Source organism: Coccidioides posadasii, chromosome 3, assembly GCF_018416015.2.
Source record: "Coccidioides posadasii str. Silveira chromosome 3, complete sequence".
Lineage (NCBI taxonomy): Eukaryota > Fungi > Ascomycota > Eurotiomycetes > Onygenales > Onygenaceae > Coccidioides > Coccidioides posadasii.
The window spans coordinates 5246199-5265664 of NC_089409.1; the positions used below are offsets into that span (position 1 = coordinate 5246199).

A 19466-nucleotide genomic window follows, 5' to 3' on the forward strand; every position below is an offset into this window, starting at 1 on the left:
TCCTTGGTCACGTGGATGTTGGGCCGTCGGGCAATATCGCCAAGACCCGGCTGGGCCTGGTTGGGACTAGCGTCGCCATGCACGAGACCCGTCCGCAAGCTTGTCAAGTCTTTTGAAGCTCTTCGCTTGAAGGAAATGAAGTTCGTGCATATTTTCCTCCATTCGTTCATCAGCCCTATCTAAATACATGCTTCTTTCTAGTATTTTATCGATATACCGAGAAACTAGTGGGGCTATTCTTACATCGCATTGATACACAATACCCTCAACCGTCTTTAGGGGGAATAGTCGATTCTCGGTCACGCGCGTCGCGCTCAATTCGCCATCATGGCCGACTACAATAGTTGGAAGGTCGCTGATCTGAAAGCGGAATTGAAACGACGCGGTATTCCTCAGACTCGCCTCCGATTGAAACAACAGATTATTGACAGATTACTGGAGTCCGACGCATCTGGACAAAACGAGAATGTCGCTGAAAAGGTGGCGAGTGAAGGTGTTCCTGAGGCCGAAAATGAAGTGACCGTAACATCATTCCCAAAAGAAGCCACAAAACAAAAAGAGCCGTCCCCGGAACAGACTCGACCGGCAGCTGAGCCTGTGCCTTCCGACTCCGGTGATGCCGCGTGTGCACCCATTCCAGAACCATCGCAGCCACCCCAAGAGGAGCCCCAGGAGCAGCCCCAAGATGTGACGATGGGAGAGGTCGCTCCGCCCTTAAACGACCAGCCAGATCTTGAACCTGCTTCCCGGGAGCCGGTGGCAGTAAAGGACCGAGATGAAGTGTCTGATCTTGAGAAAGAACCAGCGAAACTGCCGGAGCCTCCCGAGACAGAGTCTACTCAACCCTCCGATGAACGTCCATCCCAAGCCCCTTCGACCGAAAAGGACATTCAAAAAGAAGAGATAGATGATTCGAAAAAAAGAAAGCGTCGCAGCCAAAGCCCACCCCCATCTCCGAGAAGCGCCGCCCAGAAGAGAGCTAGAGCAGAAGATGGCCATCCTCGCGTTATCCTGCAGGAAGACCTGTCTTCGGTTGAGAAAAATGAAGGCCCGGATGAGCTCATAACCGCTACACAGCGCCCAGCGGCGCCAGAAGCAATGGAAATTGATACTTTAGAGACGCATAGGGAGACTTCAACCAAGGAGGATGGTACCAAGGTCGACGACCTACAAGCGCAACCAAAAATAGGCCAAGAATCAAGAGAGAGTCCTAAACCGGAGCCCCCGAAAGACGATAGCCATTCAGTTCCCAAGGACTCCAGTACTAAGGAAGATGATGAAGAGAGCAAGAAGGCAGAACGGAAAGAGGAGCCTGTACCTCAGGAGCATGGGCCATTGCAAAAGCAAGACGAAGAAATAGCCGCAACGAAAAAGCCTGCTGGTGACGCTCGTTTTAAGGGTTTGTTCTCTGCGAACGGAATTCCGGGTCGTCGCGAGTCCCCACCACCTGCCGAAGATGAAGAGCGCGTTGTCGCTCCAGCGCTCCATCCGGCCACGACTTCTTTGTACATTCGCGATTTTATGCGTCCCCTGCAACCTGCCAATCTCAAGAGACATCTCGCCGCTTTGGCCACACCGCCTGATTCGACTCCTAATCCAGACATTATCCTTGATTTTTTCCTTGACTCGATTAAAACTCACTGCTTCGTTACCTTTGCCAATGTCGCCGCTGCTTCCCGCGTTCGAACAGCACTGCATGCCACCATTTGGCCCGAGGAGCGAACACGGAAGCCATTGTGGGTTGATTTCGTTCCGGAGGAGAAGGTGAAAGAATGGATTGAGATCGAACAAGCCGGGAATAACCGACGTGACGCTCACCGCTGGGAAGTGATATATGAAGACCGGGAAGATGGGACCATTGCTGTCCTTCAGGAGGCAGTTTCAAACACGGCTCGCAACCGTAATCAGTCGTTTAACCTTGGGAGAGAACCACCCACGGGACCACGAGCTGAGAGACCCTTCGGTCGAGGCAGTCTGCAAGCTGGACCACCATCCAACCTCCCCGCCAGTGGCTTCAAAGCCCTCGACGATCGATTCCTATCCACGTCAGCCAAGCCTAAACTATATTACCTTCCGGTCTCCAGGGAGGCGTCAGATAAGCGTTTGGACAAATTTGACGATCTTGCTCGTGCAGGGCCTACTCGCCGACCGGGTGGTGATGAGATGCGTCGATTCACGTTTGAAGATGATGACTTCTTCGTTGACCAAGGCCCCGAATATGGCTCCCGTCGAGGCCGCGCCCCAAGGGGGCGAGGAGGCGGTGCATTCGCTGAGTGGGGAGGCAGCTGGCGTGGTAGAAGGTAAACTACTCTTCCATTTATCATTCTTTGATCTTTTTCAAGGTCATGCTACCATCGTTCTTGGACGCCTTTCAACAACAATTTTCCCTCAGTATAAATTCCGTCTACGCTTTAAACGTTCCCTGGGGGTATACCGGTCAATACCAACGGGTCCACTTTTCATGAGTCGAGTTATTGTTATATGGCAAATGGGCGTTTGCCAATGAGGTTCAATAATAGATATTAACGCGTGTGGGATGGACCTTACACGGTTCTTGATCAAGGATGGATAACAGCAGATGTTGCAATTTGGAAAGTTCTGTTGTTGCTTGAAGGCATCACAGCAACTACGAAGGTCTCTAGAGCTTTGCTACGTCCAAATTGAAGGCCCCATGGTGGGCATATCGTGCATGGGGCTGCTCTTTACATTCAAGCTATCTGGATCGGCTTATTCAGTTCATCTCAAGCCATCTACGCAGAGCAAAGCGGCGCACGTCCAACGTAGGCGCAAGCGCAACCTGCTGATCAACCTAAATGTTTCAAATTCACGAGTACCTAGGCCTACGTTTGATTTTGATATCCGCTTACCAAAGTCAAATACCAGCTTTCTCTGTTGTAGGCGGTGGATGGCCAAAACCGTGCCAAGTCAAAAACACCCTGGAAATTTCTTAGCAAAAAAAGCTTGTCTTGCTTGGTTTCTGGTCCCTCACCGGAAGATGCTCTGATGGCCGTCTGGTCATAGTTTGGTAGCGGATAGCAGAACTAACTATTTAAAATTGAAGTTGGGCACTAAATAATTACTTTGTATGTACACATTAGAATAACTAAGCTCACTTTGCAGGAGGAGTGTTGCAGAGCAGTTAGATGAGGGCGAATCAACCTTCATACCCTTACCACACAAATGGATCCCCCGGCTGAGGACCTGGGGAAGTGGTCTCATGGTCTCTCTGAAGCAGAGATGGTGTGAAGACAAAGAATAGCACAGGCTCTGCTATTCCACAAGCAAGAAATAACTGTTTTCTATTTATATTTAGGGTTACCTTTTGCAGGGCAAACAAGCTGTGTTTCAACGGCGTCTGTGCACTGACGTAGAGGGCGCTTGGGCGAAAATTGAGATCCACACCCAATAGCCTCGACTCAGCGCCAGCTACGGAATACCCAGTACGGAGAGAGGATTGCTGAAAGTCAGGCTCGAAATTCGATACGGGCTGCTTGGGTATCAGATTTTAATAGCAATATTGAGTTGCTTTGTCCTGACCGAGCGTGTCCAACACCGTCATTTTGGTCACTGGCGAAGACGGGTACTTGATGAAACATATGCATCAATGGGTTGGCCGGTGTGCAACGAGACGCTGCAGGCGGAGCGAGGTGGATTGTAATTCCCCTGAGCACATTCTACCATTGCTAATGATCTTACAGTCTCCGAGGTCCCTCTTTGGGATGGGGGCATCACTTTCCATCAGCTTGGCCTCATAATATCTGCAACGTTCTCCCTGATCGCCGTGCTTGTATCCGTTTACCTCGTCTTCCAACATGCCGTACACTACCTCCGGCCTCAAGAACAAAGACAGTGCGTTTGGTTTCGATTATGGACTGAAGATTTTATAGATCGGATTGCTAATAACGTTCACCTCTTCCCAGCATCATTCGAATTCTGTTTATGGTTCCTATTTACGCCGTAGTATCCTTCCTCTCTTTCTATCACTACCGGCACACCGTATACTTTCAGGTTCTCCGAGATTGCTACGAGGCCTTTGCCATCTCTGCTTTTTTCTCTCTTATGTGCCACTATATCGCCGACGACCTGCACAAGCAGAAAGAATATTTTCGAGGTATCGTTCCAAAGCCGTGGTACTGGCCATTGGACTGGTTTCAGAAATGCTGCGGCGGTGAAAGAGGCATTTGGAGGACTCCCAGGAGTGGGCTGACGTGGTTCAATGTAGAGTGCACACCGTTGAATGCTGCAATATCCTACGAAAGCTGATACGGTTTTTACGACAGATTATCTGGACAGGAGTATTCCAGTATTGCTTTATACGAGTAGCTATGACTATCGTCGCTGTTGTGACGCAAAAGTTCCACGTTTACTGTGCAGAGTCGTTAAGCCCTGCTTTTGCGCATATATGGGTTGGTTTTTATTAGGGTCTATCTCCATACAAGAAAAATGATGCTAATTCGTATGTTAGGTCATGGTCATCGAAGTTATCTGTGTCACAGTTGCCATGTACTGTCTGATCCAGTTTTACATTCAACTGAAGGAGGACCTTACACCACATTCTCCTTTTATGAAGATCCTTGCCATTAAACTCGTCATTTTTCTTTCATTCTGGCAGGAGGTGGGTTTTGACGGGCAGCTGACCCTCTGGTCTTCGAATAAAGTTGTCTGACCTTTCCATTCCAGATTACAATATCCTTCCTCACCTCGTCTGGCGCAATCAAGCCTTCGAGTCAAATGGGGTTGCCAGACATCAAACTTGGTATCCCTTCTACCATACTTTGTGTTGAAATGGCTGCATTCGCTATTCTCCATCTCTGGGCCTTCCCTTGGAAGCAATACAGTCTCAGCAATTCAAAACATATGAACGCTCCTAAGGACGACTTCGATGCACCACGCATGGAATCCTACCAAGGTGGGTTCCTCGGGATCAAAGCACTTATAGATGCATTTAACCCTTGGGATCTTATCAAAGCAATCGGAAGAAGTGCTCGATGGCTCTTCGTGGGGAGAAAACATCGACAGTTTGATCCGAGCTATCAGGGCCAACCAGGAAGTTCGTTCACCGTTAAGACACCGGCAGTAAGGATGCAGGAGCAAGGTACAGCGTACCTGGGAGCGCAATCGGGCGATGAGATGATGATGATGCAACCGACGAGTCGACAGTATGACTCTTATGGCGGTGAAAGGGACGAGTTACTCGCGAATGCTCAGGATAACCCTGTTACGGATTCTCCACCACACACAATGAAACGTACTGGATCACAATGAGTGATACGCCGGAAAAAAGCAGAACACAATGCTATGTTTAAATACGTTGGTACATGTGCTCAGGTTAATTTGACTGCGAAGACTCTAGGGCGGGAGCAACTTTTTCTCCCTTCTTAATGATACCATTGTCTTTATGTATATTGTGACCCGATAATATTTATTTACAGATATGCTCTCAGGGTTGCAGAGAAAACTCGGTAGATACACAAATAAACCTGACTGGCTCGGGATTTGTCCATTTCTTTATTCATGTCTAACCAACCTCTCTAAGATTCGTAAATTTTCATTAGCGGGTTCATTCCCGAAGCATCGCTTCACTTATATCCTTCATGCGCCTGGCTAGAGGAGAATAAACGCCATTCTCCACTAGCAATCCAAATCAATAACCAATATGGAGGTAAAGTATAAGCACAAATTAACCTAATTCACCACATAGCACCTCTCATCTGTGATTCCATACCATGTTGTGCAGCCATACTATGTTTCATAGCGCGCGCAACAGCAAACTTTTTGCCAACTTCACGTAATCCCCGGATGCTTTCACCCATAGAACATAATAGAGCAACCAGTGCGACATCATTGGCCTGGGCGAGGGACTCAACAGAGATAGAGTCTGAATCTTGTGGATTTAGGAGAGTCAGGTGGGATATAAGTGAATAGATACTTCGAAGGATAGAATTGGAAAGTGGAGGAGAGGAAGGGGAAGGGATCACGCTAGAAGTTGAAGACTGTGCGGATTGAAGGTATGCTTTGATCAGACGGAGACGGGATTCGAGTGTTCTAACAGCTCCCAAACGGACGGTGAGGTTTGCAATTACTATAACTTTGGTCAGCTGGAAACTAAGATAAATTATTTCCACATTGGAATTGCGCATACAGTCTTCATCTTCGCGTGAGAGCGGGGATACTTCCGGTGCCTCCTTTTTTGGCTGCCTTTCTTTCCTCTCATCTTTCATCTTGGCCTTGGTTTCACTCGGCACCTCTGAATCAATGGCAGCGGCGTTACCGCCACCGCTGGCAACAAAATCAACGCTGATCATTTCAGCTTCTTCGGTTTCAATCGAATACGGGAGCTCTCTAAATCGAAGTGCTAGCTGGCGGGCCTGACCGTCAATTTCCATCGACCTATCGCCATCGCTCATGGTCTCTTCTTCGTAGACGGACTCGTATATTGTAAGTGGCAGTTTTCCTATGGTAGAGGACGTGTCTTGTAACTCCGAGGCATGGAATGCTAATAGTATCGCTGCTTCATTGTATTGTTCGAGGATCTGATGGTGAAGTGGTAATTGCGCCGGTGTTGGACCCGTCGGCAGCGTTATCGTAAACCATCCAACTAAATCCAATGCAGGAGACTTATGAACATCCTTAACTAACAATCAATACCGCCATTAGTTCCAGTATGCTTTCAAGAGACCTCAGGGGAATTCCAATTACGTACATTGTTGAAGGCGCTCTGAGAACCAGGCCTGATGCAAAAATACATCTCCGTTTGGCTCTATCACAGTGTTGCATTCAAAAACATGTTCTAAGCTAATCGATCGACCCTTTTGTTGACCGAGAAGAGCTCCCACAATTGGACCGCGCTGTTGTCTGACTGCATGGCGGGTGATATGGTCTGAGATGTTGAGGAGAACGAGGGGATGAAGATAGGCGTGGAGTCCCGAATCCGAAGACTTTTGGGAAATGAGAGGATTAGGCATTCTCTCCATTGTAAACTTTGCCAGTCATAGCAGATGAGAAACGCTCAAAACAATGATCATCGTCAAGCGCGCTGAAGGTCTCATTGCAGGGAGCAATTGACTGCGTTGGTTGTTTGTCTTGTTTGCTCGTGGGGCAACCAAGCTCCTCCACCTCGTCATCATCATGGAACCGGTCTTGTTTTGCTCTCACTCTCATCCACGTCGGATTTGTCTTCTTCCATAGGCTCACATTCGAGCCCGAACAAGGGGAAAAAAAATGGGTACTCCCATGACGTACGATCAGCTCAGGGATCACCTCGATCAGATATATTCGGATCCCTCTACTCGCCTAGATGTCCGTTTAATCGAGAAGCTTCAAGCGGAGCTGTTCGCTAGCACTGATCCAAAAGTGTCAGCGGCGCTCCTAGTCCAGATCTCCAACCTCCTCCCCACTATTCAAGAAGATCCGACTCCGCTAACCAATTTGGCCACGAAAGCAGCGACGTACCTAAACTATTCACAGATCCGGTCCATCGAACCTCCCCTCGATATTCTTGCCGGTATCAAGGCACCTTCACACCCGGTTAACCTCCTTGCTTTATCGCTCCTCCGCAAAGCTAGCGAGTCCGTTAGCGATGCGGCAGTTGTTGCAGGCGATTCAGCTCTAGTGACATCCTTAGTGGAGATATGGCTCACAAGCACCACCACCGCTGTTGCGGAGGCGGCCTTCGATGTTCTATGGTGTCTCCTCCGGATCGATCACCCAAATCAGCCGTGGAGAAATGGAAACATGGAAAGTAGTAATTCTGGTGGCCTGGGCCTGATGTGGAGAAGACTATTTGGAGACAGAAACGTGTACAGCCTACTCTTCTCAATATGCTGTCTTGATAATGACGGACAACCCGGGCAGCCGAGCAAGCGGGAAAAGTCAGTGGCTCAGGGAAGATTGATGGATTTTGTGACTAGAGTAGGGTCGCTGGATTGGCAGGCGGTTACGGCATCACATTTCCCAGATGTTGAGCTTGGGTTTAAATGCAAGAATTTGTTAGATTTTGCAGCCTGCCAAATGGTGGACACCGAAGATGTTCTGCTGCACATGACGCTCATCCATTTCCTCGAGGATCTCCTAAAAATCGGCGCTCCTGGTTTCCAGCAGCGTTGCAGCACCGCTCAAGTGTCTCACCCAATGTTCTCTTCTCCATCCCTGGATTTCCTGGTCAGCTCTGGCCTACATCACAGAATCATGAAATACTTTGTGGAGCCCTCTACCCTGGATCCCGCAGAAGCTGCTTATCTTTCTGGTCCAATAATGGCGTACGTTTCCCAGTATGCCCAACTCTACCCGAATCACTTATTGCAAAATCAACAAAGCTTTCTGGATAAAATCCTTACCCGAACACTCCAATCTTTTGATATGCCATCAGTTCAATGGGCCCACGGAGCAGTTCCAAGCGGTGAACTTAATATTCTAGCGTCACTGCCCCGAGTTATGTTACTGGAGGCTGGGAAACGATCTTTAAACCCACTATTTTCCATTCCTTCAAAGCCACTACATAAGGACACCCTGGGTGCACTGGGAAGAATATTTCACGGACCGTTAGGTCGCAAGGTTGATAGCGATGCGGAGCAACAAGAGGATTTAAGCCACAATCCAACCAGTTCCCGTGCAGAGGCAGCGGCCGCAAGGACGCTCTATTTCCAATACCTAAATCAGCACACGGCCATCTGGAACAACGTCGTGGCGGCCGCCGAGACAGTGGCGATGACTGATACAGCTTTGGCTGCAATCGCGTTCATAAAAGCAGTCGCAACAGCGAACTGGGACGTGATCAAACAAGGCTCGACCTCGGAAGGCATCACTACTGCTCGGTTTGCTATTCCAACTGAAGACGAGGTCGAGCGGCTTGGGCCAGCGTCCCAGGGAAATCTTCCGTTGCATGGAGCTTGGGCGCTACTCGTTCCTCCAGCTTTAACTGTTGTTCTACCTTACCTTTTTAAAGACCCGCAGACGCATGCGAACTTTGTTGCCGGGGGAAGAGGAGACACGGAGAGTGCTGTGTGGAGAATCGCTACTGCCAAGTATGATGCACTCGTTGCGCTCGAGTCGTCTATTGAACGAATCGGCGGAAGTACCAATGGTGTTGAGGATGTTATACGAACTATGAAGCGGCGTGTAGCCCAGGGACCATGGGGTAATACAAGCCAGATTGGCAGCCGGGTTGATGCACTGGAACTATAACGAGGATATGAAGGATAGTTTTACGCAATGCTCGGATGGGAAACTCTGGCGCTGAATTAGAGTGATAGTATTAATCGCTTTAATAGCCTATATATATATTTATTTTTTTAAAGCCCTACATTGCATGACAGGTACTCCGTAATGAGCACAAGCAAGCCTGCCTCCATACTCTTTCCATACTCTTTCCTGTGTGCGAGCAGTCGCCCGGCATGGACCTCGGCTTGGCTATGTCGGCCATAAAGTTCTCCCTCCTCCGGCTTAGTCAGCGTGATGACCGTAGAGCAATTATCTCGAGCGAGCCATGATCTTTTTTCCAAAAGCATCTTGAAAATGCTTTGAATGCCATATCATCAATGCCAGCCTTCCCGAACCTTTGCTGATGTTCCTAGGGAATCTGTGATAATGAAGTAATGCTGGCTTCCTAGCCCATCTCTGCGCGCTTAACTCCGGCCCGTTAAATTTCTTTTATCTGTGCAGCTAGCTGGCATGTCCCGTCGCGGCGGTGGAGGAGCCCGAGGCAGAAGATTGCCTGGAGCAGAGTTTTCATGGCAATCCGAACCTGGAGCGGAGGCGGATACCGCGCCCACGCCATTGTTCCCTGTAATCAAACGCAACCTTTCACTCGCCTTTTTTCCCGTCTCTTGCTGACTCTCCCACCCTAGAAATACAAAGTACCCCGCGCAAAACCTCTAACGCCATTAGAAGACTCACAAGTCGATTACTACCGAAAACTACGAGAGGCTATTCACGATGGACCCTTTTATGTAGTGCTCAGCGGCCCTCCCTCATATGGAAAGGGAGGCCAGCCTTTACGGGCACAGTTTGACCCTTTTCAGGGGATGGCAACATATGGGCAGCGGTACCTGAAAAAAGCGCGGACGCTGCCCAAACTCAGTGCGGTACCATTTGGTAGGTGCTTGATCACTACTTTGTTGGTCGACTAAATACTGATGGCGGGCTTCCTTGCAGAGATGAATCTCTTCCCAAAAGAATTGTGGTCCACCCTTGATCCGAAATTTGTCGGCTTGCCTGGGGGAATGGGCAGCGGCTTCGGGGCTCTTTCACGGGTAGGTCAGAAACGGGGATTTGAAGATGACGAGGAAGAGGAGGCTGTGGACGCGGCCCGTAAGCGGCGGGCTGTTGATGAAGAGGGTGATGAAGGATCGGATGTTGATAGGCGAGGAGGTACGGATGATGAGGCTGTGTTAGAAGACGAGGGCGAAGGCGAAGAAGAGATCGTGGACGATGACTTTGAAGAAGATGAGGAGGATATGGGCGGGGATTACAACGCAGAGCAGTACTTCGATGCTGGCGATGAAGTTGATGACTATGGTGACGGCGATGGAGGTGATGGTGATGTGTACTAACAATATTTGATACCCTTATCACAAATTCTCAAGTAGCTGTGATAAACTACATATACATATTTATGATTATTAAAATGTCATGGTTATTAATTGACAATGTATTGAAGGCCAGGCGCTATCGAAGCACACCTAAGTACTCCGTAGAAGCACGTAATGGCATTTTTCCACTCCTTGAGAGCTATTTTGGGGGGATTTGCACAGTTTGCATTATTGCTGTCTCTTGGCACCTGATGATGTCATCGTCCGAGATCGGTCCCGCCCAAACTTCTTGTCGCAAAATGGAGAGTCGATTCATATATTGCGGGGCATTAGAACTCAAAAGGGGGGCCTTCACAGACGAAATTGATGAGATGGCCAGCAGTAAAAATGGCGTTCCAAGGACTGCTTTGGTTGTCTACGCCTCCGAAACGGGAAATTCGCAAGAGATAGCAGAAGAGCTGGGCCGCTTAACGGAGCGTCTGCATTTTGAGACACATGTGTCAGAACTGGATGCAATTGAAGCAGTAAGCTAACAAGCTGTGCGTTTGCGACTATAGACATGGATATATGCTTATAGTAATACTAGGAATCCCTGAATGGGCACTCTTTGACTATTTTTGCCGTCTCGACAACAGGACAAGGTGATGTCCCCGCCAGTGGAAAGACGTTCTGGCGGTCTTTGCTGCTGAAAAGGCTCTTGCCAACGTACCTGCAGCATGTCAATTTTGCCCTCTTCGGGCTTGGAGACAGCTCCTACCCGAAGTATGCTTTCCACAGAATGAACCCAGAGTAAATCTTCAGTATCTGACCAGAGGGACAGGTTCAATTGGGCGGCCAGAAAAATGCATAAGAGGCTCCTGCAGCTAGGGGCAAACGAGATATTTCCAAGCGGTGAAGCAGATGAGCAGCATCCCGAAGGGTATGACTCCGTTTGTTAATCATCATCTCGCAGCATAGGCTAACCAGTCGCTCTCTTCTAGCATTGATGGCACTTTTGTTCCTTGGGCCCAGAGCCTGAAAAAGTTTTTGTTGGATAAATTTCCTTTGAAGCCCGGACAGCATCCTATACCAGATGATGTTCGATTACCGCCGAAATGGGCTCTGGCTCCTTGGGGTCAAGGTACTGGCAAGGAACACCAAATGACCAATGGCAATTCTTCTCAACCCGAGAAAAATAACGGAACCGGGAAGGAACAGATAGTCCAATATCCTGCTCTACAACCGCGGGATCATGATACACGACCGATTCCCAATTCCATCACTGCAACGTTAATTGACAATATCCGCGTTACCCCAGAAAGCCACTGGCAAGATGTTCGACATTTGACCCTAGCGGTCCCCGAGTCGATACAATACATTCCAGGCGACATTCTCCACATAACTCCCAAGAATTTTGCTAAGGATGTTAACACTCTCCTATCCCTTATGGGATGGGAAGCCGACGCCGACATTCCACTGTGTTTCACCCCGGCAAGCAAGTCCTCGCTTCCGTCATCGTATCCTCCTATATCGTTCTTGCAAAACTCACCTGGGTTTACACTTCGCGAGCTATTGACAAACTATTTAGATATCATGGCAATTCCACGTCGATCATTTTTCTCGCAGATATCCCATTTCACAGACGATACAATGCAGAAAGAACGCCTTCTAGAATTCACTAACCCGGAGTATATTGACGAATATTATGATTATGCGACGCGGTCGAGACGGAGCATTTTGGAAGTGCTGTATGAATTCGACACCGTCAAAGTACCTTGGCAGCAGGTATGCAACGTTTTCCCCATTCTACGCGGGCGCCAGTTCAGCATTGCTAGCGGTGGTAGATTAAAGAAAACAGTAGAGGGGAAAACAAAATTCGAGCTATTGGTGGCCATAGTCAAGTACCAGACGGTTATAAAGAAGATCCGTGAGGGTGTATGTACAAGATATCTTGCCGTACTTCAGCCAGGTAGCACCATGAAGGTTCAGCTCCATAGAGGTGGTCTAAGTCCATCCGTGAAACAACTCCTAGAGCCTTCAGTGGTAATAGGACCGGGAACGGGTGTGGCTCCTATTCGATCACTGCTTTGGGAAAAGGCTGCTCTCGTGGAGGCATATCGCAACAAGCACGGTCCAAACGTTCCTCCACCAGTTGGGCCAGTTATCCTTCTCTACGGCGGCCGCAACCGAGCTGCTGACTTCTTTTTCCAAGAAGAGTGGAACAAACTGAAGGAAACGCTTGACCTTACCGTTTTCACGGCGTTTTCTAGGGATCAAAAGCACAAGTTCTATGTTCAGGATGCCATCCGGCAAAACAAAGATGCGTTCTTCAGGGTGTTGCATGATATGCAAGGGGCGGTCTTCATCTGTGGGTCGTCTGGTCGGATGCCGCAGGCGGTGAGAGAAGCACTAATTGAGACTTTTGAGACGCGTGGGAGCAGTCGAGAGGAGGCGGAAAAGTATCTTATAGATATGGAGAGGGTTGGACGGTATAAACAAGAAACATGGTGAATGGAGGATACTCTATAGTGAAAGCGCCTTTTTGCATGAGATAGTCCCATAGTCCCAAGCTTCGGGCCAAAGGATATATCGAACAGTCCAAATCAGCAGTCAGGCTCACCGGTCATCGCGGCGCGTAGTTACAGCGCGAAAGAGATAGGCCTGACCAGCGACCATGCGAACGATCATTGTCAAGCACATCGTTTGGATATCATGCTCATTTGTATTCGTCCCATCCATACTGTTTGGAGCTGAGAGGAAGCTCGGGTCCGACTGTCGGCTTTTCGGAAAGCTTCGGCAACCGAGCTTACGTGCTGGGTAGAGTCGGAGAGGTGCCGTTGAGGCTTGGCAAAGGAATTTCATTGCTCCATTACGGTCATAGCTTGGCGACGGCTTTCCGATCCGAAGGGTTGTCGGTAGGAATCGACTCGAGAGGCTGGACAAACACAGAGACATCTCCTCAAGGAACGTAAAGGTCAGCCCCATTGTACGCTGGAGGATCGAGTTACGCACTTTCACAATGGCCAGTGGACTACGGATATTAGTGCCTATTAAGAGGGTGATCGATTTTGCGGTGCGTTTCCCGGCTTCAATTTCTTCATTGTGACTTTCGCACCTTGGATGGACGCCATGCCCGCTTACTGTCCTTATTTGTTGGCATCCAGAACGGCTGCAGCTGCAGTTCGACCAATGGACCGTGTATGATCTTTTTTTTGTCTTCCAAAGGCTGATCTTCCCTTTCACGTCCCCAGATCAAACCCCGCATTAACAAAACCCAAACCGGTGTGGAAACCGCCGGCGTCAAGCACTCCCTCAATCCTTTCGATGAACTTTCGGTAGAAGAGGCCGTCCGCCTGCGCGAACGCAAGGGTCCTATGAACGTTGCAGATATCCTCGCTCTCTCCGCTGGTGGGCCGAAATGTCAAGATACCCTCCGCACCGCAATGGCCATGGGTGCCGATCGAGGTCTTTTGGTAGACGTTCCGGAGGGCAAAGGTGACGAAGGTGGCTTGGAGCCATTGACAGTTGCAAAGCTGCTGAAGAGCGTTGTTGAGAAGGAAAACATCAATCTGGTTTTCTTGGGGAAACAAGCCATTGATGGAGACCAAGGCCAGACTGGCCAGATGCTCGCAGGGCTGTTGGGTTGGCCTCAAGCCACGCAAGCGAGCAAAGTTACCGTGAAGGACGCTGAGGGCTCGATTGAGGTTACAAGAGAAGTGGACGGTGGTGTGGAAACATTAAAGGCGAAATTGCCCATGATCATCACGACAGACTTGAGACTGAATGAGCCGAGATACGCCAGCTTGCCAAACATTATGAAGGCCAAGAAGAAGCCATTGGAAAAGAAGACCTTGGCTGACTTTGGTGTCGAAAACACCAAGAGATTGAAGACGCTAAAGGTTACAGGTAAGATTCATAGGTCCCCCTATCCTCAAACCTCTGGCGACTATACACGCCATATCTCATTTTCTGCAGATCATCAAAAGGCTTATGCGTTTGGTAGAACCCCCGGCGAGACAAGGCGGCGGAAAAGTCGAAGATGTCGATGGTCTTATCGGCCGTCTGAAGGAGCTTGGTGCTCTGTAAAGTCCTCAAGCGCCACTGTGATTTTACAGCCTTTTGGTTTTTAGTTTTCTGGAGGGAAATTTTCTTTTTTTTCTGTATGTGATATATGGGAAGACACTGTAGAAGCGTTTTCGTTTGCTTTGTTTTTCCCTTGAGATTGTTTAACATGGCAAAAAAATATAGATACCTCTACAACACAATAACCCAAGTGCCAAATCCCCCAAAAACATTGATAAAAGAGAGAAGAGCATGTGAAAATTTTTTGTAAGATGTATGGATAGTATTTTCTCTGTTGCACTATGTGGAACATCAAGGGCCTCTATCAATTGCAAACAACTAATGTCTCCTCCGTGAGCAGAGACCTACATAAATATTCATGCAGCGTGAGATTTAAGGAGTGCTTGGAACTGAATGGCAGTGTTTGCGTGCTGTCGAAAGCCATGGGCGCATGAAGACAAAGAAGGCCATCCATAGGAGAAACCAAAAAAAGAAAAAAAGAAAAAGAAAAAGAAAAGAAAAGAAAGGGAAAAGAAGTCACTGGGCTGAACACATGAAAACAAGCACCCAAGGACCTGACCGCCAAGATGATCGCCAGCCGGCCCTAATGCCAACATCTGTGACATGCCAGCGCAATATTGGGGTCCAAGTATGTTTCACAGTTGACCAGGGCTTGGGGGAGGGGCCGCCAAAAGGGCTGCCTCGCGGGGAAATTGACCAGCGTGTTTCTCTTAAAAGGGTATGTACTTCGGACCTGTCAAACATATCTTCGACAGAAATGAAACTACTGCTGATAGGCTTCAATTGGCACGGGACATCCGCCTCGACATCTGGTCCTGCATGACCAACCCTTTGAATGCTTGTTTCCCTCATGCGCCGACGCCACCAACGTTCGAGAGCGGATCGACCGCGCTTCGACCGAATCAGCCGACGCGGTATTCGATACCCTCATCCCTGCCCGTGGTTCTGCCCGCCGATGATGTATTAGATACATGCATCCACACATGTACATACTTTCGGCAGTGGAAGCAATGACGCATAACCTCCGTGCCCGGAAAATCTTGTGTGCCATTTACTAGGTTTAATAGGAGGCAATTGGGGGAGGGTGGTAGCATGGGTTGGAACAATGAAGGGCCCCTGGCACATGGTGCTTTGGTCTATCATCATCCTGGCCACGCTCTGCATCCAGTCGGTAGTACATAGATAGCGTCCAGTTTGCAGGGAGAAAGCCGCCAGGCGGTTTATTTCGAAAGGACTCCTCGTCTAGAAAAGTTTAAGCCATCGGGATCCATCCTGTTGTTTTTCCTTCAATACCTTTCTTTTACCTTCTTTGCCTCTCTCGTCAAGCCTCCAAACTTGCTTTTTTGTCGATCGCTTCAAGAATAATGCATGTCGCAAAGCACGGATCAAATCATTGATTGGGAGAACTTCTTGCGGATTCTGCACTTCTTTCGCTCTGTTGACACATTTGAGATGTCTGATTGCCTCTTCGCGACCTATGGCCCTACCAAGAGCTCGATGAGATATCGATAAAGGATATAACCATCACAGAATGGCGCCGCCGACGCAACGAAAATGGGAAAAGGCCAAAGTCTACTCCAAACGAGGATTCGATAAGGCATGGCACACTCTTGACAAACTTGGACGTCCGATAAACCGCTTGTCGAATAAACTGGGCGCTGAAGCCTTCTGGCCGACGACTCTAGATCTAGAGAGCGAGAAGGCGGCGCGGATCCTGCGAAGTTTCTGCAAAGATGGTTTCTATGCGGAAATAGACAGTGGAAATGGTACAAAACCCACCGAGGGGATCCCGCGAGGGAAACAAAGGGTAGTGAAAAGGATCCCGGCGTCGGTCATCAAGCAAGCAAAGGGATTGGCTATCTTTACAACCATGAGAACGGGTCTCTGGGTTAGTGGATCTGGAGGCAGCGGCGTTCTGCTCGGAAGAATCAAAGAGACGGGAGAATGGAGTCCCCCGTCCGGAATTATGACGCATACAGCTGGGCTAGGATTCCTTGCCGGAGTGGATATCTACGATTGCGTAGTGGTAATAAATACCTATGAGGCCCTGGAAGCCTTCAAAGCCGTCCGCTGCACACTCGGTGGCGAAGTGGCTGCCTCAGCTGGTCCGATTGGCGCAGGTGGTAATCTGGAGACTGAGGTCCACAAACGACAAGCTCCAGTTTGGACGTATATAAAAGGTCGGGGGTTTTATGCCGGTGTCCAAATAGAAGGAACCATTGTGATTGAGCGATGTGACGAAAACGAGCGGTTTTACGGCGAGAGAATATCCGTCAGCGATATATTGGCAGGCAAAACTAAAAGGCCCCCGTCGTCAATTAAAACGTTGATGCAGACACTGAAAGCAGCCCAGGGCGATGGTGACGTCAAGGAAGATATGCTGCCTTCTGGTGACACTCCTGGTGATATTGATTTAACAGGAACGTTCGGTATCCCAGATGCCGATGACCCAGACCCCTATGGCGTCAAAGCCTTGGAGAGAGAAGGCATCCTTATCAGAGAAGCTGGTACTCGTCAAATCCCGAAATTGGACGCCTTTGACTACCGGCCAATTTCTCTCAGCCCGAAATCTGCGAGATTCAGCGCTTCAGGTTCAAGAAGATCCAGCGTCCGCAACAGCCTAGGGAGCTTTGGAAGCGCTGATCGAGGGACCCAGACCGACGATTCTTATTTCGAACAAAGCGGCTACTCCCCTACGAGTACAAGTCCTCCTCGAAGCGTCACAAGCTATACCTTTCCTCGAGCCGTCAAGGCTGCCGAAGCGGAGGAGCTCGACTATGAATCCACACATTTCAAACACGAAGATGTCAAGCATGTTCCGGTACGGCGAGTCAATTTATCCGACCACAACGTGCCCATTGTTAGCGCATCAGCACCAGCATCGTTCGCAAAGGCGCGGCTCGTCACCATACCTAAGCGTGTCCCTCCTATTCTACCCCCGCGCAACCCTGAACGTGTCGTCTCTCCAGTTTCGAGTCGCTCAGAGATCGATGACTCTGCCACGCTGTCATCCATTTCTCCGGTCGACGAGGAGACAAGCATTGCCGATATTCAAAACCGATTAAGGCGGCTTCGGTCCGGCGAATCTCAATCACCCGCAGAGGACGACCGTGGTCGGTCAACAGAACGTGATGATTTCCATTCTGCACCTGCGTCGCCGTCCAGGACTGAAGAGCTGGTCCAAGACTCAACGCTAGAAAAGGCGCATTAATAAGCGTCGTGTATTCTATCTTCTTCACTTTATATTTGAAAGATTTTTAATGCTCCTTCGATTCTCGGATACGCGATCGCAGCCATCTTTCGGTCGTCCCAGCGTTTACGGTTATTTAGGCCATTTTTGCCTCTTTTTTCTTTCTCAATGATTCTTCGTGTGCAAAAGCTCTGTGGTTTGTGCTTTTTCTTTTTCTTTTCTTCAATGTTTGCATTAAATATGGAAGTTGGGATTTGCAGGATCTATCGGAACCGGATGATGGTGGCACGGCTTTGCGGGTTGTTTGGTGATTTGTACAGCTAGTTAACTAATTATCAGTTCATGTCTTTGAAAGAAGAGCTTACCTCTACCCTTTTTTGGTTGTTATATATTGCTAGGAAGATGCTAGGAATGCGAAACATCCAGAAATGATGTTCGCCTTTTCTACCAACTTAGATATATTTCTAACCAACAGGCTAGCGCGATCGGCCACTGCTGAGGAATTGAGATTATTTCATTCTGCGGTGAATTCCGTCAAGTTATACCAGCGATAGCCTCCAAAGTTATTAAGCTTACGGAGGCAAGAAACCAGCATCTATTGATTAACGTTTACTGATAGCTATGCAGTATTTATGCGTAGCACGGAATCTGTTTGCCTTATTTGCAGTATCCCATGATCTGAAGCACGTAGGAGCGGAGATTTATGCTACCAAATGCCAGAGATAGATGCAAGGCTTTCCAGGATATTAAGACCACTGGCGGGCACAGGCCGTTGTGACGAGGTGAAGATAGGATCTCACCATAATGGGAGGTTACGTGGTGCTTCTTTTTTATTAGCTTTTCTTACTTTCTAGCTTTGTATTATATATATATATATATATATATGAATATGTATTGTCTCGAATACCACCAAACAGTCCCGTCTCGGTCGCCAATTCATACGGCCACCCCCGCTACACCTAGTGGTTGCTCTCGCTAAACGTGTCAACTTGAGAGGTTTGAAAAAAGGAGGGAGTTCAGTGGTGTGTTATCACTGTCAATCTCTGTTTCTCTGCCGTATCTATCGCGTACTATCTCTCGCCAGTGAAGCTTGTGTGAGAAGTCGCTCGCCTCTATCCCACAATGCGCCGGGACCGAGCAGAAACTGATCTGTAGCCTAGTGATGATAATACTCGCAGCACCTAAAAACATATGACGCAACGACGGTGAGCTCCAAGCTACAACCTCAGGAACAGGTATATCAAGGACATTGCGAAGCTCAGAAAACTAGTATAACCAAGCAGAAGACAAGACACAACATACAAAAGCCAAGGGTAGCAACTTCGCTAGCGACATAGGATTTAGAATCCTGGCAAGAAGCTCCTCATCACCCTGCTCCGTCTTAATAGAGAAGACCTTGTTATAAAACCTTTCGAGTAGCTTCGTCACGCGAAATCATGAAGCGCTAAGTATACGGAGTATGGCTGGCAGTATTCTGAAGTGCCTCAACACTGAACTTGACATGCCACCTTTCGAGTTGGAGCAGCTCGTCGGATAGCCAGCGGACAGATGTGCAGCGAAACCAGTGCTCATGGGAGGACCTGATCAGGTGGGCCCTAGTCTGAGAACTGAGGATAGAGAAGCGCTTTCCGCTCATGTGATGGAACTAGAGCTTGAAAAAGCCCAGAGACACAGCAGCGCCCCCT

At 48.8% G+C, this 19466-nt stretch overlaps 8 protein-coding genes across 8 annotated transcripts; 7 read left to right on the top strand and 1 right to left on the bottom strand.

Annotated features, from left to right (window-relative positions):
* Positions 1–327: 327 nt before the first annotated feature.
* D8B26_006648 (uncharacterized protein) lies at positions 328–2442 on the top strand (the record flags this gene model as incomplete). Its single annotated transcript, XM_003069402.2, has 1 exon — positions 328–2442. The coding sequence occupies one exon, from the start codon at positions 328–330 to the stop codon at positions 2302–2304; it is 1977 nt and encodes a 658-aa protein (XP_003069448.1). The 3' UTR covers positions 2305–2442.
* A 980-nt stretch (positions 2443–3422) lies between these two features.
* D8B26_006649 (uncharacterized protein) lies at positions 3423–5416 on the top strand. The gene is made up of 6 exons (XM_003069401.2): positions 3423–3647; positions 3699–3849; positions 3921–4218; positions 4281–4406; positions 4466–4615; positions 4681–5416. Exons 1-6 carry the CDS (start codon positions 3605–3607, stop codon positions 5263–5265), a joined length of 1353 nt encoding a protein of 450 aa, XP_003069447.1. The 5' UTR covers positions 3423–3604; the 3' UTR covers positions 5266–5416.
* D8B26_006650 (uncharacterized protein) lies at positions 5397–7027 on the bottom strand. The gene is made up of 3 exons (XM_003069400.2): positions 6704–7027; positions 6143–6634; positions 5397–6082 (listed from the first exon to the last, which is right to left on the bottom strand). Exons 1-3 carry the CDS (start codon positions 6972–6974, stop codon positions 5691–5693), a joined length of 1155 nt encoding a protein of 384 aa, XP_003069446.1. The 5' UTR covers positions 6975–7027; the 3' UTR covers positions 5397–5690.
* A 194-nt stretch (positions 7028–7221) lies between these two features.
* D8B26_006651 (uncharacterized protein) lies at positions 7222–9271 on the top strand (the record flags this gene model as incomplete). Its single annotated transcript, XM_066125250.1, has 1 exon — positions 7222–9271. The coding sequence occupies one exon, from the start codon at positions 7222–7224 to the stop codon at positions 9181–9183; it is 1962 nt and encodes a 653-aa protein (XP_065981332.1). The 3' UTR covers positions 9184–9271.
* Positions 9272–9579: 308 nt separating this feature from the next.
* D8B26_006652 (uncharacterized protein) lies at positions 9580–10603 on the top strand. Its single transcript, XM_003069398.2, has 3 exons — positions 9580–9783; positions 9846–10092; positions 10153–10603. Exons 1-3 carry the CDS (start codon positions 9670–9672, stop codon positions 10548–10550), a joined length of 759 nt encoding a protein of 252 aa, XP_003069444.1. The 5' UTR covers positions 9580–9669; the 3' UTR covers positions 10551–10603.
* Positions 10604–10828: 225 nt separating this feature from the next.
* TAH18 (NAPDH-dependent diflavin reductase) lies at positions 10829–13196 on the top strand (the record flags this gene model as incomplete). The annotated part of the gene is made up of 4 exons (XM_003069397.2): positions 10829–11053; positions 11116–11291; positions 11350–11448; positions 11510–13196. 4 exons carry the CDS (start codon positions 10829–10831, stop codon positions 13017–13019), a joined length of 2010 nt encoding a protein of 669 aa, XP_003069443.2. The 3' UTR covers positions 13020–13196.
* A 207-nt stretch (positions 13197–13403) lies between these two features.
* D8B26_006654 (uncharacterized protein) lies at positions 13404–14901 on the top strand. The gene is made up of 3 exons (XM_003069396.2): positions 13404–13581; positions 13760–14414; positions 14512–14901. The coding sequence occupies exons 1-3, from the start codon at positions 13528–13530 to the stop codon at positions 14592–14594; spliced, it is 792 nt and encodes a 263-aa protein (XP_003069442.1). The 5' UTR covers positions 13404–13527; the 3' UTR covers positions 14595–14901.
* Positions 14902–15667: 766 nt separating this feature from the next.
* Positions 15668–18272, top strand: D8B26_006655 (uncharacterized protein). The gene has a single exon (XM_003069395.2). It carries the CDS (start codon positions 16123–16125, stop codon positions 17800–17802), a length of 1680 nt encoding a protein of 559 aa, XP_003069441.1. The 5' UTR covers positions 15668–16122; the 3' UTR covers positions 17803–18272.
* Positions 18273–19466: the final 1194 nt, after the last annotated feature.

Bases quoted from the DNA above. Each gene is read 5' to 3' on its own strand.
- D8B26_006649 (XM_003069401.2), top strand. From the start codon at position 3,605: ATGGGTTGGCCGGTGTGCAACGAGACGCTGCAGGCGGAGCGAG. The intron at 3,850-3,920 runs GTGCGTTTGGTT...ACCTCTTCCCAG, and splicing joins CGGCCTCAAGAACAAAGACA to CATCATTCGAATTCTGTTTA. The intron at 4,407-4,465 runs GTTGGTTTTTAT...TTCGTATGTTAG, and splicing joins CTGCTTTTGCGCATATATGG to GTCATGGTCATCGAAGTTAT.
- D8B26_006650 (XM_003069400.2), bottom strand. From the start codon at position 6,974: ATGGAGAGAATGCCTAATCCTCTCATTTCCCAAAAGTCTTCGGATTCG. The intron at 6,635-6,703 runs GTACGTAATTGG...ATTGATTGTTAG, and splicing joins CTCAGAGCGCCTTCAACAAT to TTAAGGATGTTCATAAGTCT. The intron at 6,083-6,142 runs GTATGCGCAATT...CCAAAGTTATAG, and splicing joins CTCACGCGAAGATGAAGACT to TAATTGCAAACCTCACCGTC.
- D8B26_006652 (XM_003069398.2), top strand. From the start codon at position 9,670: ATGTCCCGTCGCGGCGGTGGAGGAGCCCGAGGCAGAAGATTGCCTGGA. The intron at 9,784-9,845 runs GTAATCAAACGC...CTCCCACCCTAG, and splicing joins CGCCCACGCCATTGTTCCCT to AAATACAAAGTACCCCGCGC. The intron at 10,093-10,152 runs GTAGGTGCTTGA...GCTTCCTTGCAG, and splicing joins ACTCAGTGCGGTACCATTTG to AGATGAATCTCTTCCCAAAA.
- D8B26_006654 (XM_003069396.2), top strand. From the start codon at position 13,528: ATGGCCAGTGGACTACGGATATTAGTGCCTATTAAGAGGGTGATCGAT. The intron at 13,582-13,759 runs GTGCGTTTCCCG...TCACGTCCCCAG, and splicing joins AGAGGGTGATCGATTTTGCG to ATCAAACCCCGCATTAACAA. The intron at 14,415-14,511 runs GTAAGATTCATA...TGCGTTTGGTAG, and splicing joins GAAGACGCTAAAGGTTACAG to AACCCCCGGCGAGACAAGGC.
- D8B26_006655 (XM_003069395.2), top strand. From the start codon at position 16,123: ATGGCGCCGCCGACGCAACGAAAATGGGAAAAGGCCAAAGTCTACTCC.